Here is a 17,855-nt window from a genome sequence, read left to right on the forward strand (position 1 = left end):
CAGCAGACCATCTTCAGAAGACTTCATCTTCCAAATCCACCACCAGACTACTTTTTCTTCTCAAGATCTCAAACCCTGAATCTCTCTTCTTCTGTCTGAAAACCATGGCACACAGCTTCAACATTAGCAGATTCGTTTCTTTCTTGTTCAAATTCTTCTTCATTCCTAACGGAACATCTCATTTCAGATCCTATTTCTCTGTCAGTTCTCGATTCAAAACTCTACAATAATCAAACCCTAATTTCTCAATCGACCCAGAACTCTAGAATCACCACCAACTTCTCTTCGTTGTCTCAATTTATAACAAACCTATTACTAATTTTTGTTTTCTCTGTCAAACCCTAGACAAAACCAGTAACAAATTCAACTATTCCTTGTCTTCTTCTAGATTCAAATTCCATTTAACAGCAAACAACAACAGCAATAGATTTAGCAGAAAATGAATCCACCCATCTCCTCTATCAATTCCAACCTAAACAACTTCTGAAATCAAACAAAACCTTATTTTTCGAATCAAATCAAACCCCCAATTTACTGATTCGAATCGAAACCCAAATATCGTTATATTGAAACCCAAATTTCACTGAATTAAAACCCATATTGTTGTTTGTTCAAACTGGTGGTGGTGATTATGGTGGTGTTACAACGGTTGAGGTGGTGGGGAAAAAATAGGGAAACTGATGACGGTGGCTGCGGTGAGAAGGAAGAAGGAATAGAAGAGAAATGATATCTCCTCGATATTGTTTTGGCATTATCCAAGACTAAGTTACTGAGGCACCCAGAATTGTTGTTTAGGGGTACCTGTGAATTATAATAATTTAGGGGTACATTTGTAAACTGATAATTTTATAACATTTTTATTTTATAAAATTAAGTGAATCCTGGCCATAAATAGCCAATGACATTCAACGTCTGGTCCAGGTACCAAGTCCTAACGTTGGACAAATGTTAGACCAAAACCTAGCATTGCTTTCAACCTAAATACCAAACTCCAATTATCCCATACACAGTGGAAAAAAATATTGATGGACAAGTTACCATCCACGACGATCCTGAGATAAAAAATAAAAAAAAAGGGAGCCATTTCCTAAGTACTTGTCGGCATTGGAGGTAGGCTTAAGGAAAAAAAAACAAAAAATTCGAAAACAAAAGGCAACGAGGTAATTAATTGTTTCTCTCATCACTTTATTACAGAAAAAAGAAGGTTTCTACTTTGTACGTATTTTTTCTTGTCCATGTGCATGCTCCATTACCCAGTCCCCCATTGGTCGAATACGGCGTATTAGCTAATGCTAATAAGTAAAAACCATGGCAGTACCATATATCGTTGCCTAAATACCACTAGTGCTAATGATCTTGAAAATGCGTAAGCACATTTTTCTGCCTTGTTTAGCTTATCTTTTAATTCCGTCTTGTTTTCATTATGCTTCAGGTACAAGGGAAATAATACGGACAAGCGAGACAGGATGCCAAGTTCTTATTCTTTGTTAAAGTCTCGTTAAATTTGCAATTGCGCACGCAGACATTATTATTTTCGTTTGTTGTTTGATAAACTTGCCGAAACATTTCACATTTATCAACAGTGTCTAGTCTTTTATCTTAGTGTAGATTCGGAAACGAAATGACTAACGATAAGCAGTTTGTTCGTTTCTGCTCTTCTGCAAACTACTTGGGTCAAAAGTTAGATAAAATGTTTAACTATATCTTTGCTTTTGGTTGTTGGAGGTGTAGAATGACTTCTGTAATTTTAGTTCCACCAAGAACTGTTTATGTCTGTCTATCTTCGCTCTGTCTTCTATCAATTTCATCACGGTTTTAGCTGCTTATATATGGGTCTTATTGCAGTCAGTAGTTGACAATCTTACGCTGGAACTTTCATGCTTAAGGTAGTGAAATATGTATAATGTGATTATCTGTTGGAAATGGATACCTATTTGGCCGTTGCCAATGCATACCTTTCTTTTTTCTTTTTTCTTTTTGAAAAAGATACATACCTATTGCTTTGTATTCTTTTTCAGGGAGACATAGTTTCATATTGGAAATTCGCACGCCGTTATAACCATCAAACGAGTGTTTTGTTTTCTTTTTGTTACCTCAACTATACATACTGTACAAATCTTCAGAGCGATTCTTATAAATTTTTCACTTAGTTTCTCATCCAATTGAAATAAATAAATTTTCTTAACTATAGATACGGTCAATAAATTACCTTATATCTAATAAAGGAAAAACAAAAATGCCTTAGGTAGGTTGAGTCAAAGAAGGAGAGAGCCAAGCAACAATGCATACCAGAAACAGAGAAGGAAGAAAAGCTTGTTACCAGTTATCAAGGCATATACAAGCAATTTGTGGAAACCATGAGAAGTTTGAATGTCGCTGTTATTGGAACAGTTGGAAAGCCATTTGATCCCTCTGTAAGTGTAACCTCGAAACTTCTTCCATCTCATATTTGCATAGTCTTTAATTGCTCATTTTACCCATTTGCTTGAGACATACAAATCAGATATTGAGGACTTGTTTGTTTGCAGCTGACTCGGCGTCTGGGTCTGAGTCAATCCCTGACTCGCGCCGAGTCAGCAGTCAGACTGTTTGTTTTGTATTTTTTATAACCCCTGACTCACAAGCTGACTCGCTGCCAACCCCTGACTCGAGACCTATAGAGTCAGGTGTGAAGATGCCACTGACTCAATCACTCAAACCACTGAGTCGCAAGAATATACAAAAATACCCTTCATCCTTTAAATCAGAGATTTCTTTCATTTTTCTTTTCCTCGTTTCTTCCGTCAGTTTTTCCATCGAGAGCAGAAATGGAGGATTGGGGAAAAACCTAGATCTCCTTCTCAGAGAGTTATCTTCTTCATCCCTCTCTTAATAGATCTACTAGTTTCTTACTGATCGTTTGCTTCATCACTCACAACTAATTTCTCAACTTATCACTTTCAACTCATCAGCTTGTTTTAGAAGAATCGACATCAGGTATAATTTCGCATCCATATATTTGCTATCATTTTCATATGGGTTTTTGATGATTTTGGAATATTGGGTTTCTTTTTTGATATGCTAATTTGAGTATTTGATGGTAGTTCATTCTTTTACCCTTGATCTCTTTCAATTTCAGTTGCCCCCTTTTGTTCAGTTCTTGGATCTTTTAATTCTAGGGGTTTCTTGGTAGATTTGATGTAGTTTTTCCGTATCTTTGTGGGTTTTTGAATGTGGGGTTGTCACTAATTTTAGGGTTTTTTACTGAAATTTGTTTGATCATCAGAGAATGTTGGTACTTGTCACTGTTTTAGGGTTTTGTTAGCTTTTTGCTGTTTGTGAAAATGCCAAAGAGAGAACTGTTTTACTTGATCATTATGCATGATAGAATATGTCATCTTATATGGATTTTGATGTCATGTCCTACCTTTCAAAGATTATTGAGAGTTTTGATTCAAGATCAGTTAGCTTTACCCAGAAATTGTTGATGTCATTTTTTATGACTTCCATTATTTGTTACATTTGTATATCTAGTTATAAGTTAAAAGCAATTGGAGTAGTATTTTCTATATTATTTAGTTGATATACAGGTGTATATGGACTTGAATGAGTGAAAAACTCTAAAATATACATGTTTGTGTTTCGCAGTAACATAAAAGAACATTTTAATTTGTTGCTACATAGTATTTGGTTTCGTGCATGAACACAATATAACATCTAATTGTTGTGTCACTGATATCTAAGAAAGGGTGTTGGGTAAAGGTGTGCTAAAACCTTTTTTTCTTTCTGTCATGTCAGTTTCTTCATACATTTTCAAGCTAGTGATTTCAGTAGGCATATACTGTCAAAGTAGGAAGGAAAAACTGAGTTAATGGTCAGCAGTTGTGGTTTTAGTTGCATTCTTTTGGCGAATATCTCTTTTGATATTAGGACAGTAATGAGGATCTGGTGCCAACCATTGCTTTTACTTTTCGCCGTCAAATATTCTATCTTCATTTTAAACCCGTATATCCTGAATGCATAAAGATCATGCCTAGTGGTAAATTACTTTGTATGGTAATTCTCAAAAGTTAGCACACTCTTTTTGTTTCAAATTACCCACGTCTTGTATTTGTTTTACTTTATGCTAGTTCTCTATGGAGAAAAAGGAAGATGAGAAAGCAAATAAGATAACTTTTAGGAGCGTCCCAGAATTTAGAGGGCTATTTATTGACCAGTGTTTGGCACAAGCTACTGAGTATGGATTTTCTGGAACTTCTTTGAAGCAAACTTTGTGGGGAAATTTGTGCAAGTTCTTTTCTGAGAAGTATGACTGTACCATCACACAAAAAAAGTTGAGAAACCACTGGGATTACTTGCGAACCCAATATGGAAAAATCCTAAGTACAAGAAGTCAATTTTAACGGGAAAGGCTTTCACCCAAGACCTGTTAGATGGAAATCCAAGGAATATGTACAACCTATTGAGAATGAGTAAGGTTCCTTTTACCCTATTATGCAATGAGTTCCGAGCCAAAGGACTTTTAGAGAATAGTAAATATATAGAAGTAGAGGAGACGATGGAAATGTTCTTATATACAATTTGGCACAACTGTAGGAATTGTGTAGTTTTGTATCACTTTCAACATTCGGGTGAAACGGTTAGTAAGTATTTTCATGAAGTGTTGGATGCTATGAAGATTTGGTCTGCTGAAGTTTTAGTTCCTCCGTCTAATGTATTTGACAAGCCAGATATAACTAAAAGGCATAAACGTCTCATAGAAGGTGCTTTCAAAGGTGCTGTTGGTGCATTGGATGGCACTCTTCCAGTCGAGAAGCAAACACCGTATAGAGGAAGGGGAAGAGGAGAATGTACCCAAAACGTGCTTGCGATATGTGATTGGGATATGTACTTTTTGTATGTAGTGGTTGGATGGGAAGCCACTGCTCATGACTCGAGAGTGTTGACCGAGGCAGTGCGTGATCCATATTTCAAGTTTCTTTTACCTTCACCAGGTAATATATCTATTTTAAGTCCCATTTTTATGCATTGGGTTTGTTTTCTTTACTCAATTTATTTAGATTCTTGTGCACTGCGTTCTTATATATTTGAATTGTAGGAAAAATAAACTGTGCTGCCATTATAATTAGGAAATTGATTACAATACCGAACTCTACTTAGGAATTAGGATCATTATTTTTGGGTTTGGCATAGATTGGATTGTTCGAATTCAGTAAACATTACATTGGCCATGCCATGAACAAGTTAATATGAGGGTGTGAAGTCTTGGTTCCCCTCTTTTGCCACATAATATTGCTCAATGTAGTTGACAGGGATTCTTGTTTTACACTTTGGTCATTCGCATTGTCATACCTTATTGATTTACGCTTCAGTTTCATTTTTCTTTCCTTACTTTGGACTAGCATATATGTTACCTCTTGCTGCAGTTTCATCATCATGACTTCATAATGTTTTTGTTGAAAATTTGCAGGAAAATACTATCTATGTGATGTTGCGTACTCTCATACACAAGGGTTTATGTGTCCGCATCGCAACATAAGGTATTGGATAGGTGATTACCGAAGAGTACCTCCAACGGCAAAAGAGGAGAAGTTTAATCAAGCCCATGCTCGATTGAGGAATGTGATTGAGAGAGCATTCGGGGTATTGAAAGTAAGATTTCCCGTCTTAAGTAAAATGCCTTCTTACTCATTTGAGACTCAAAGAGATATCGTTATTGCTTGCATGTCAATACATAACTTTCTACGTCGTAATGCATTGGATGATTGGTTATTTAAAGAATATGAGAATGAGACATTTGATATGAATGAGACACAGGTGGAAGTCGAAGTGGAAGCGGAAACGGAAGAAAATGCACCTCGTCTGTTTGGACGACAAGAGCAGATATATATGAACAACTTACGTGATGAGATAGCCAGTCTCCTTTAGATTTTGTTGCTTCTTTTATGTTTGTAGGACTTTAATCTTTAGATTTTATTGTTTTATGATGTTTAATATGTTTAATTCCATCAAAAGGGAAAGTTGTTTAGACTGGAATGGAACAATTTGTGATGTTTCAGTAGTGATAAATGTTATGGTTTGAAACGTGCACAAGGGCATTTTCTATCCAAAAAAATCCAGTCAGCTGAGTCAGGTCTGACTCACAAAACAAACATATTTTCTGACTCAGACCTTAGTGAGTCAGATCCAGATGAGTCAGGTGATTTCACTCAGATCCAGATGACTCAGATGAGTCAGCTGCAAACAAACAAGGTGTGAGTTTCCCATCTATTTGGTAAACAGATATATGCTGAAATGGAAAAACATTTTAAGAGCGATTAGTTCCCATGCCAACTTTCTTTCTTTAGAAGATAACTAGTGATGTAGAAACTGCAAGAAAGAAGATAATTAGAATAGAGAGAGGAATCTTTATTTTTTGCATTAACTTAGAAATGGATTCTCCATACATGATATTTTATTTCGGATTCTATGTTTGCGCTAATATGCTTATATTCAGATGTCAGTTAATCCCGTCAACATTTTCTATTGCTTGCTCTATATGTCCCCTTGATGAGCTACTTCTAAGTTCTGACTTCTAACCAACTAAAAGATTAGGTTTTACCTAAGTATTGGGTAAAGAATAGTCTGATATACAGTTGGTTATTTTTTGTTTTTCTTAGAACATCCCTCGTATTCACTTGTATATCTGGATCTAGATGCACAGGTAACAAGTTCGTGTAGGCCAAATGGATAATACTGTTTCAATAGTGATTAAAAGTTCGACTAATCTTCTCTACTCTGGGGAAATATGACCACCTTGATGAATTTTCTACACCACACACTGTGGTTCCTGGCTCCTGCTATATTTTCTTTAGGAAAGCTGGTCAGCGTAGAGAAAATTAATATATACTGATACTAGAATCTGTTTTTGTTGAATACCTATGTGACAATAGATGTGTTTAAGGAAATCAGAGGTAACTACTAGGGTTCTCAATAGTATACCACTCCCAGTAGACTCCAGCAACATCGGAGTTTACAAGGAGTGGAAGTGACCTAACAAGTCTATTTCCGAAGGCATGCCTTTTATCTTTCATCACCCTTTTCTTTGTCCTGCATGTGAGGGTCGCACATAGGATTCTGTTATGAAAGGATAAGGTGATAAGCTTAATAGAAGGATAAACTAGTGTAAGAGCAAGTCTTATGGTGGAATCCAACTTATTCCAAGTGTGGAAAAACATGGAATGTCAAGTCTAATGGCTTCCAAGTTGGGATTTTCCACAGAAAATCCAAGCAAGGTTCCACCGTTTCGTGGAAGGGTTCGTGGAATCCATATGAACGCCAATAAGAATACCGCTAAGAAAACGCTATTAAGAATAACGTTTTTTTTTGTCCGTAGATTTAGGATGAGTTGTTGAAATCTAACGACTGATAAAAAACGCTATTCTTAATAGCGTTTTTTTAACGCTATTAAGAATAGCGTTTTCTTAGCGCTATTAAGAATGTCGTTTTCACTATTCCACCACTACACTTGCACTTCCATCCACGGTTCCAAATGCTGAGGTGGCGTGGAAGATGGAAGATGGAAGATGCTAAGTAATAAATTTGAAAACACAAAATTGGTTAAAAAGACCAAAATCAACAATTCCTGGGTGAAATGGACAGTTAGATTTTGATATTGTTTAAATGGACAAAAATGTAAAAATAGGCAGGATGTAACCAGTTTCATCGTGCCCATTTTCAAATATTTTTTCTTATTTTTAATTTACACAGGATGTATCCAGTTTCATCCTTGCTATTTTTTAAATTTAAGGTAGGATAAAACCAGTTTCATCCTTACTATTTTTTTTTGGCCATTTCACCAAAACTATTTTTTACTCGTCCATTTGAACCGTGATTTAAAAATATTTGGACAAATGACCCATTTTCCGATTTGAAAAGGTGGTGCTCACTACGTGGTCTTACCAATTTAGAAACCAGAGTTCCGAAATTGACACTTTTAGTGAAAGATAGAATGCCCCGAAGTTGTGAATGCCAAGAATGATATGGAAGAACAATTTGAAAGGGTTTTTATGGAGGAGAAAACTGCACCTTGTATACGGTTTACATGGCAGAACTACTAAATAAACCAAATTATCTAATTGATTGTGATTGGTAATTTTCTTTTGTATAGTTTTTAATACGATTAGGGTAACAGACAAAATGATTGAAGATAGTTGTCCATGTCAATTTTGGGAATATAACTAGGTGGATGTATTATTTTGCAACAATCTGGTTTGTGCTGTGTCTGGTGTATGGTGTTTAAGTATGTGAGCAAACCAAGCACATCCTGAAGTTATAATTACCAGTGACTAACAAATCGATTTCCTACTTTTGATTTTTTGTTTGCTCATTTTTCTTACCTATATTTTGTTTCGATTTGTGTCTTTGCTTCTTTCTCGGCACCCTAAGTCTTTCTTTCCTTTACTCTTTTTTTGAAGCTTCATGAGGCCATTGCGCGTGAGGAATCTCAACAATTCAGGGATAGAATTGTAATTTAAGAAGTTTGTCGTGGGTTTCTTCTTGGAAATCGACACAACGAGTCTATTTTCGAAGGCATGTATTTTATCTTTCATCATCCTTTCCCATGTCCTGCTTGCGAAGCTCGCACGTCGGATTTTGTTTGTGAAAAGATAAAGTGATAACCATAAAATAGAAGGATATACTAGTGTAAGGAATAAATTTGGAAAAACTGTACTGACTAAGTGATCTTATCATTTTTTTTAAAATAACTAAAATTTGGAAAATTGACTCTGTTAGTGAAGATAGAATGCCCTAAAGTTGCAAATGTCAGTGATATGAAACAATAATATGAAAGGGTTTTTCTGGAGGGGACAAACTGCACTTGGTTACAGCTTATGGCGCCGAACTGATAAATAAACCAATTTATGATTTATCTAATTGACTGTGATGGGTAATTTGTTTCTTCTTTTTTTCTGTATATGCATACAGTTTTTAATACGATTTAGGTAATAGACAAAATGACTGAAGTCTGCATTGAATATAAGCCAAGTAGATGTATTATTTTGCAGCAGTCTGGTTTGTGGTGTGTCTAGTGCCTTAGTATGCGAGTTAAGCAAGCATATCCTGAAGTTCCAAAACAAGTTACTAACAAATTGATTTTCTACTTTTGCTTTTTTTGCTCGTTTTTCTTACCTATAGATTGTTTCGATTTGTGTCGTTTCTTTTCCTTTCTTGTAATCTAAGTCCTTTGCTTTCACTCTTTTTTTCAAAGTTTCGTGAGGCCATTACACGTGAAGAATCGCAACAATTCAGGGAAGCAATTATAATTCAAGAAGTTCACCGTGGGTTTCCACCTCATGGAGATCTAGTTTTACAACCAGCCAAGGTTAAAGTCAAACCGACGACTACAGCTGAGGAATCTAGCAAAACTGTAACAGCTGGGCTAGATGAAAGTTCAAACGGGTAATATTTAAGTGAAAACTACAGGGAAACCCATTCTCCCAGATCTTTCCACTGTGAAACCCACGCTTCCAAAACTAAAGGTGCGCACCCATTTTCTGGAAGAAAATTATTCTCAGACCCATAATTTATAAAATTCGGTTGTCGTTCTTTTTTCTTCTTCATCATCTTCAATTCTTTTTAACTCAGATAAGGAAATCGAAGAATTTAGACAACGAAGATTCGAGGGAGAGCTTGCTACTATGATTTTGGTTGAATCAAAGAAGAAACTGAGATTGGGGTTTTTTCAATCAGATGGAAGGTTGCTGTTCAAGAAGAGGAAAGGGGATCTGTGAGATTTTGAAATCAAAGCAGATGAGAAGACATTGCTAATTTTGAATTGCGAAAAATGGGTTGTAGTCTGTGTGTTGATTGGAAAGGAAGAGAAATTCGAAGGTGGGTCTGTGATGTTGAGAAGATTTAAGAACTTGGGTTTGTCTTTGATTCCAAGATGGCAGCAGATGGTATCGAAATTGTGATGTGAGTTCAACACAGGAAGATGCAGAAATTGGTTGGTCGATTCAGAAGTTTGACAGTGGTTCCGTCGTCGTATGTGAAGGTATCAATAGAAGGTTTAAGAGATGGAATTTTTGGCCGATGGAGATAAGGAAGAAAACGAGTTGCTGCCATCGATTTGGGTGAGTAATGGAGGAGGTTAAGACAAGGAATGTGAAGCGGAGAAGAAAATGAAGATGTGTTTTTATCGAATTTGGCTTCACAAAAAGGATTGATAGTGAACAGTTTCAGAAGTTATATCATCCAGGGAAGAGAGGAAAGTTGTTGTTGTTGTTAACTTCAGTGAATAAAGTGCATTTTGATGAATGTCTGAGGTTTATGTGAATGTTTAGGACAGTGGGTTTGTCTCTAATCCACATTTTCTGGTAAGAAATTGATTCTGGTAGTTTCCAAGATGCATCCATTACACAATCCGTCACCAACTCAAAACTGCACACAAGGTGCTTGGCTAAATGCCTGAATGACCGGCCAGTTCTTGTTGCCACCTTTTAACTATAGAGTGGTGAGTCTTTGCACAGGTTTTGGAGAGGATTTAAAGTGGTGTCTGAGTCCGTTTAGAAGATTACCAGTTGAGCTGGATTCAAGAACAAGTTGCTTATGAATACATGAGTATTTGTCTCTGGTATTTGACGAGAAAACAAGGAAGAAAGGTGGGTCAGTTTGCCATATTTTCTTGACCCTGTAACAAAAGTTTGCTGCCGGTTTCAATGGGTTCATTGGTTGTTTTTCAAGGGGTAGTGGAAAATAGTTGTTGTGGATGCTTTTGTTTTGTTGCTTTTTTCAGAATTGTTATGGTACTTTATAGTTTTAGTCGTTTTTGAGAGGTGTTGGTGTTGTTGGTTGGGAAGCCACATATGTATTTGGTCATATTGGTGTTGATGTTTGGTCATAATGGTTGAATAACTTGTTATGCAGCTATGAAAATGGTTGCATAACCTGTTATGCATCTACAAAAGTTGTTGCATAACTTGTTATGCAGTCCTGAAAAAGGTTGCATAACACGTTATGCAGCTACTTTTTTCTTAGTATTGAAACCAACAAAAAATAAGGTTGCATAACTTGTCATGCACCTACAATAATATCTACATAACATGTTATGCAGTCGTGAAAATAGATGCATAACCTTTTATGCATCCGAAAATATGACTGCATAATGCATTATGCATCGATAAAATTGTTACACAATCTTTTATGCATCGAGAAAATAAATGCATAATCTTATATGCATCCGTAAATATGGATGCATACTGCATTATGCATCAATTTTTTTTATGTACGCACTAAAATCAACCAAAACAATGCATAACTTTGTTATCCAAATGCATAATTTGTTATGTAGTGGAGAAAATGGTTGCATAATTCGTTATGCATCTGCAGAATGTGTTATGCATCTTTTTTGGTGGCTGCATAATGGTTATGTATCAAGTTTTCGAAAATTTTGCCTAAAATGATGATCACCTCTAATTTTTTCGTGATTTTTTTTTTAATATTCTTGTTTGTACTCGTTGCGTAGCTCTCTTAAAAAGATTTCCAACGATATAAAATTTGTAAAATTCCAAGGCGCGGATTTTTAGATATGTTATATCCAAGTTGCGTTGACAATTATACCCCTGATGCATAATCCCTGATGCGTACATTTTTAACAATTTCTTATAATTATGGGTGTCACGGAAATAATTATGGGTGTCACAGTACCTAAAATTAATTGTGGGCTTGACAATGTGAATATTATTTTTTTTGAATCTCCCCCTAATTTTCCCAATATTTAACCTTACCACCATATTAGAACATCAGTTTTGTAGAAGTCTGTTTTCATTTCTTTTTATTCTACAAATAGCCTAAATCTCAGTCTTGATAGCATGTACCTTATGCAATTAACCCCCCTTGGCGACAAAATCACCTTCTCTAGTCATCAGAAAATCCTGTACTTAAATTCTTCTCTGAAGCAAAGGGACCGAACAATCAGTTGCATGCTGAAATATCTGAGTATTATAATCTGGTGAATGGGCGAGGAACATCCCAATCAGTGATAATGTGGTTACGAGTGATCTCGCTGAGAGAACGACATCCACTTAATGCCATGGTTAGTTCAAACTCATCGCGGAGCATTTGAAGTACCTTTCTTACACCAGCCTCACCATCAACAGCCAAGGAGAACAAAACAGGCCTTCAAATCTGAAATTATTTGTGAAAGGATAAATAGTCCCACATCACTAGTTTCCGCATAATGAACTTAAAATATAATATGGAAGGGCCGCTCCACTCATTGCCAATTGGCTTTGAGTTTGATGCCCGTAGACTTTAACATGGTATCAGAGCTGGGTCCCATACACATGATGTAGACCGAATCAATAGCCGTCGTGACCCGAGTGGGCACATGTACACCCGTGACCAAATGACTGGTCACTCGTATGACCTGTACGTGGGGTGGACCATGACCGATGTCACCTGCACACCCAAGACCCACACGTGCAAGGTCCACGTGTTAAGGCCGTGAGTTGGATGCCCGCAAATTTTTAACATTCTTATAAACAAAATTTATGAGCTGGGTTAATATTACAAAGAGAAGAGTAGATTAGCAAAGTCATCACAACCCAATTTTTAATATCCACTCACGAAGATGCCAGAAGCTCCCAATGCCAATGCTTTGAAAACATCAGTCCCACGATCCAGAAACACGGGAACTTGTCCTTCTGCAGCTCTTACAACCTGAAATTTACTTGGTAGATGTTGCGCTCTGTTAGAATTTACTAGTTATGTTTTGGTGTATAACTTTTGTAATCTACACAAACTTTTGTATAACTTTTTTTTTTCACTAGAACAAGGTGAATATGAGTACACGTACCTCTTCCAAACAACTAATAGTAGCAGGGACATAATCCAGTTGGCGAGCTCCATGGTTAGAAACAATAATTCCAGCTGCTCCTGCTTGTATACATAGTCTTGCTGTATGTGATCAGTGTAAGATTAATTAGAGAAATTTGCACTATCCTCAGCAGTCATCACACCCTTCAATAAAATTGGAAGTTTGGTGATTGTCTGAAGCCACTCCACATCCTGTGACGAGCCCAAGGGAAATTCATCAGCAAAATATCTTTTGACCGTTGTATATACTCAAAGTAGCTTACAGCCTGACACAATAATATCTGAAGTGGCATCCTGAAATGGCTAGATTTTGCAATGCTGACAGCACGATCACAGGATAAAGAATCATGCGGCTGTAAATTTCACATCTGCAGTCAGGGAAATTCCCAGCTTAGGGACTGGACAACTTGGCCAGCAACATATGCGGCAAATCCAGAATTATTTGTCTGCATCATGAACCCATATATGAAAGAAATCATTAACAAGCAGAATGCAAAGAGTATCAGACCAGATTTCATAATACCAGAGTTTATTGTACCTTGTCCGACTCCCCATTATCCAAACCCTCAAAGATCTTCAATGTCACAGATGAAGGTACTACAAATCTGCCACATATCAGATTAAATGAAAAACTGTCTTAAAAGATGCAAGTAACTTCAAGTTAGCAGCATAACAAGACAGTGTCATTGTGTCAGTATGACTCTTTTGAGCTTGAATAGTGTTAGACTAAAAACTTGTGTATGAATAAAGACAACTGATCCAGCCATACCGGTTCTTAATGTCAGCTTCCCTTCGACCAAGTCTCGGAGTATCAACAGTGAGGGCAATGGCCTTGAAGCCAGCTCTTTCAGCTCTCCTGACCAGCTGAGTAACTCCATATCTGTCTTTGGATGCCTATCAAAGAACCTGAAAACTATCAACTGAACGAGGAACTAAACAAACAAACAACCTGGATATGTATAAACTTCCTCACTTTTCTTTTAATGTAATTTGTGTCAGGGCTTTACATCCACCAGAATTGCTTCTTTTAGAAACATGCACTAACTTGGATACAGGCAAAAGAGAGGAGGAAGGGACAAAAGAAGGAGCTTTGAGCTTACATAGAGTTGGAAAAGGCGAAGGCCAGGTCCTGTTGAGGCCACCTCATCAAGACTGGATGTTGCATATGAAGATAATGTCTGGAGCAACACATTTAAGTGTAAATTGGAGTGAGTAACAAACTCAGATGCACTTTTATCTCTTCAGGACATTACATAGAAGATCGACAGAAAAATCCGAATCAAAACACTACCTAAAATCTTTGAGTTACAAATGAAGGCCTATATTATGAGCCTAATCTCTTCTAGAAAATAGCATTAGCACCAATACATAACCTGGAATTCTGAATTATGTTTATTGCATGCTTCCAGATCCAATGTAGATTTTGTCTCAGGACTGAAGAAGTATAGCTGAACAAAAGTGAAATGGCAAATTCACAGCAAATGATAAAGACCTTGATGAATTAAGATTGTGCTTTGGCTATGCTAGTTTTACTAACTGTTGTTCTATATTCTCGCATCTGAAGGCGCTCTAGGACCTTTCGAGTGTCTTGGAGATTGCAGCTTTTTCCATGTCAGAGTTTAAAAGACATTTTCCGTATGTTTAACTAAACAAAAGTTGAGATGACATTACTTTTCTATGTTTAATGGTGTTGAAACTTTGTTTTGTCGATCAGAGATTGTAACAATTGCATGGGCAATAAGTATATACAAGGAGAAAGTAACGAACCATTATTGTGCCAGCTGCTGATGCTGCTCGTGCTGCTGCCAACTCACCTGTACAAAAGTTTAAAAAAATTGATCTTGGAGTCTCGGACAAAGAAGTCATACCTTTTCTTGTTTTGACAACAATAGACCTCAAAAGCTTAATCAAATATATGATGGATTGGACCAACAGAAAACATATATACCTTCAGGATGAGCCAATTTGTGCATAGCAGTGGGAGCGATCATGATAGGCATCGTTATCTATCAGGGATAGGTGCAACCGTTCAAGTAAGCGAAATATTGGTGTTCCATATTTTACTTACAAAACCAAACTTTATTAAGCTTTCCAGAATCCAGATAGTAATTAAACAACGACAGAGGTTGATCCATACTGTACACACACTCAGACAAGCAAAAGCAACCACTCCACTCTTCTATTTTGTTCAATCAAACAAACCCATCACACTTCAGAGATTCCAGTATGTAATACGAGTACTAAATTGACTTCCGCGCTGGTGAATATTAGATAGCACCCGACTTTAGGCCCGTAGAGATGATGCGGAATCCATTTTGTAGTGATCTCTTCTTATGATAAGGATATTATAGCTAGGTATTTCACAAGTAGCTCCTTATGCCATAATCGCAACAATTAAACGTAAAGTTCCTTAGGGAGGCGTGGGGTGAGCACGACTCCTAGTGGCGTGGCTTTAACCATATTCGCAAAACCGACGGCTTCGGTCATATCAACAGGTGCGTTTGAAGGTGTTTTGAACTCGAAACCATGAACCAAACGAGCAATTGTCATGTTTACCATTTGAAGACCGAGAGAAGTTCCAGGGCAAGACCTTCTGCCGGATCCAAAAGGTGTGAGTTCAAAGTGTTGACCCTTAACATCTATATCTTTATGGGGACTAGTAAGAAATCTCTCAGGGATGAATTCTGATGGATCTGACCAGACTCGTGGGTCACGTTGAATCTTCCAAGTATTCACAACTAATCGTGTCCCTGCTGGAACGTCGTATCCAGCAACAATGCAGTCCTCCGTGGATTCAAGTAGACGCATAGACACTGGATACAGACGCATTGCTTCCTTAACTATAGCTCGGATGTATGCGAGGTCCTTGATATCAGATTCGTCCACTTGCCTTTCCTTGCCAACATGGTTGTCCAACTCCTCATGAGCCTTCTTCAGTACCTGGGGATTATTTACTAGTAAAGCGACGGCCCATAGTGTAGTAAACATTGTCCAGACGCTACCACCCTGCAATAGATCCTGCAAGAATCACCAAGTTTCAATTAAGTATATGCTTTAGGTGCACTTCCATATCGAAAACGCATAATATGAATAAACTGATTGACATACCAGACATGTAGCTTTGTTGATGGTATCCGCGTCAGAATAACCATTTAGCTTTGAATTTTCCTCGAGCACTGATAACATCAGATCCATCCAATCCTTCTCTTCTGTTAAGGATGAGCCTGATGATCTCTTCATTTTGTGTTCTTCCAACCATCCACTTAGTATACGGTCCAGATCCTCTCCAGCACGCTTCATCTCTCGTTCATGGCCGTCCAAATCCAAGGATCCGAGAAACGGTATCGAATCCCCCAGCGTCATCTGACCCATTACTTTAACAAAGCCTCTCAATCCGTCTTGACACTTCTTTGCTTCTGGGTCGGTCGCAGCACCAAAGCATCTCTTCCCTGCAATCATCCTAGAAGACATGTTAAGGGTTAGATCACCAATCCATTGCTTCATCTCAACCAACGCTGGAGCTCGTTGAGCTCCTTTGATGTTGCCAACACCCCAGTTTGCATCGTACAGTTCTTTAATGGATACATCAATCTCAGATTCCCATACTTTTCTTACCAACGCCAGCCTATTATTGGAAAGAAGTTCAGTTTTCAATATTCTACGAATTTCGGTCCAATATGGTCCATCGGAAGAGAACCTTAACATGGCATTGTCGTAGCCGATATATTTTCCTGCCGCTTGACGTGGTCGGGAAACAAATATCTTATCGTTGGTAGTAAAACATTCTTTTGCTGCCTCCCAGCTACTCACTATTAGTGTAGGGTGTACACCAATTTGAACAGTGAAAACTGGTCCGTATTTGTCAGCCATGGCTCCTAGAGCTACGTGTTGTGGGTTTGATCGGTCGATTAGATGGAGATGACCAATGAAGGGCAAAGAACCAGCTGGTTCCGGTGCCTGGTTTTTTTCCTTGAGAGAAGATCTTGTATTTGGTCTCCATACTAACAAATAGTAGAGAGCAAAAGCAAAGAGACTAATAACCATATTGGTTGCTGATAACTGGAAACTGAAAAGAGTATCAGTAGAATATTCCATGGTTTAAGGTGTGAGGTTTTAATGGGAGTTTTGAGTATGGTGTGAACTAGGTTGAGTGTAGATAGAATTAAACTCTATCAAATCTATTTATAGACTAATTTGTGAGATTAAATGCGTATTTTGTTAAATAATTCATTAAGATATTGCAAGTGGTTGCCTTTTTATTAATTAATTAATTAAAAGATTATTTCAAGTTCGAGTGATCAGTCACGTATTCTAAGAAGGTGTTTGGATAGCCGAAGAAGAAGTTAATTCTGAAAGTAAAAAAAAATTGATTTATAAAAAGTTAACATTTTTATTTCTAGGTTTTATTCTAACATGATGTACCCCAATTAATTTCTAACTTCATCTGTTTTCAGAAGTAAAAAAGAACTACGTTTAAAGTGTTATCCACTACCCCAATTAACTTAATCTGTTTTCAGAAGTCAAAAAGAACTACGTTCAAAAACAAAATAATTTACTTCACACAATTTTTCTTCTTCTTTTGACTTTCAAAAATCATTCTGAAATTCTGTACCCAAATTAAATTCTAAATATTTTAGATCTTGAAGTCGAAATTAAAATGACATGGAAACATGCTAATTATTGTTTAAATAGCAAATGGGAACGGATCTCCCTAGTTACGTAGATTTAAATAGCCAGACCAACCCTAGTTATTGTTTACATGTTAAGCTTATGTTGAATGCTTTGCTCCCCAACCTATTTTAATTTTGTAAGAAAAACACGATCAAAAATTCTATGCAAACTCATTCTTTGGCTTCCCCGAGGATTGTTCACATGGAACGGAATAATTATGTCTTCCTCCTGTCAATCAATCGTTTAAAGGAAGTAACACTTCTACCTTTCTTTTTTTTGATGAAGAGAATAATAAATAGCAACGTATACAAGTTAACCGATTCGACTCAGCCCACATGGGTAGGGAT

General features: G+C 37.0%; 3 protein-coding genes across 4 annotated transcripts; 1 reads left to right on the forward strand and 2 right to left on the reverse strand.

Moving 5' to 3' along the window:
* The first annotated feature begins 1,621 nt into the window (after positions 1 to 1,621).
* On the forward strand, positions 1,622 to 9,424 carry LOC113359501 (protein GrpE-like). Its single transcript, XM_026603121.1, has 3 exons — positions 1,622 to 1,771; positions 2,250 to 2,414; positions 9,230 to 9,424. Exons 1-3 carry the CDS (start codon positions 1,622 to 1,624, stop codon positions 9,422 to 9,424), a joined length of 510 nt encoding a protein of 169 aa, XP_026458906.1.
* A 2,166-nt stretch (positions 9,425 to 11,590) lies between these two features.
* On the reverse strand, positions 11,591 to 14,925 carry LOC113356291 (peroxisomal (S)-2-hydroxy-acid oxidase-like). Of its 2 annotated transcripts, XM_026599389.1 has the most exons (8): positions 14,786 to 14,925; positions 14,605 to 14,651; positions 13,938 to 14,015; positions 13,607 to 13,731; positions 13,376 to 13,442; positions 12,818 to 13,283; positions 12,589 to 12,681; positions 11,591 to 12,420 (listed from the first exon to the last, which is right to left on the reverse strand). In XM_026599389.1, the coding sequence occupies exons 1-6, from the start codon at positions 14,835 to 14,837 to the stop codon at positions 13,212 to 13,214; spliced, it is 441 nt and encodes a 146-aa protein (XP_026455174.1). In that variant the 5' UTR covers positions 14,838 to 14,925; the 3' UTR covers positions 11,591 to 12,420; positions 12,589 to 12,681; positions 12,818 to 13,211. The 2 variants fall into 2 exon arrangements, with proteins under 2 accessions (XP_026455174.1, XP_026455173.1); XM_026599388.1 differs by having other exon boundaries at positions 11,591 to 12,681.
* On the reverse strand, positions 14,896 to 16,995 carry LOC113356290 (cytochrome P450 CYP82D47-like). Its single transcript, XM_026599387.1, has 2 exons — positions 15,946 to 16,995; positions 14,896 to 15,855 (listed from the first exon to the last, which is right to left on the reverse strand). The coding sequence occupies exons 1-2, from the start codon at positions 16,930 to 16,932 to the stop codon at positions 15,232 to 15,234; spliced, it is 1,611 nt and encodes a 536-aa protein (XP_026455172.1). The 5' UTR covers positions 16,933 to 16,995; the 3' UTR covers positions 14,896 to 15,231.
* Between the last annotated feature and the right edge of the window lie 860 nt (positions 16,996 to 17,855).

Source organism: Papaver somniferum, chromosome 3, assembly GCF_003573695.1.
Source record: "Papaver somniferum cultivar HN1 chromosome 3, ASM357369v1, whole genome shotgun sequence".
NCBI classification, from domain to species: Eukaryota; Viridiplantae; Streptophyta; class Magnoliopsida; order Ranunculales; family Papaveraceae; genus Papaver; species Papaver somniferum.

Excerpts from the sequence above, each read along its gene's own strand:
- LOC113359501 (XM_026603121.1), top strand. The coding sequence starts at position 1,622 with ATGACTAACGATAAGCAGTTTGTTCGTTTCTGCTCTTCTGCAAACTAC. Across the intron at positions 1,772-2,249 it reads TTCCACCAAGAACTGTTTAT|GTTGAGTCAAAGAAGGAGAG; the intron begins GTCTGTCTATCT and ends TGCCTTAGGTAG. Across the intron at positions 2,415-9,229 it reads GAAAGCCATTTGATCCCTCT|TTTCGTGAGGCCATTACACG; the intron begins GTAAGTGTAACC and ends TTTTTTTCAAAG.
- LOC113356291 (XM_026599389.1), bottom strand. The coding sequence starts at position 14,837 with ATGCCTATCATGATCGCTCCCACTGCTATGCACAAATTGGCTCATCCT. Across the intron at positions 14,652-14,785 it reads CAAATTGGCTCATCCTGAAG|GTGAGTTGGCAGCAGCACGA; the intron begins GTATATATGTTT and ends ACTTTTGTACAG. Across the intron at positions 13,443-13,606 it reads GAAGCTGACATTAAGAACCG|ATTTGTAGTACCTTCATCTG; the intron begins GTATGGCTGGAT and ends GATATGTGGCAG.
- LOC113356290 (XM_026599387.1), bottom strand. The coding sequence starts at position 16,932 with ATGGAATATTCTACTGATACTCTTTTCAGTTTCCAGTTATCAGCAACC. Across the intron at positions 15,856-15,945 it reads TCAACAAAGCTACATGTCTG|GATCTATTGCAGGGTGGTAG; the intron begins GTATGTCAATCA and ends TGATTCTTGCAG.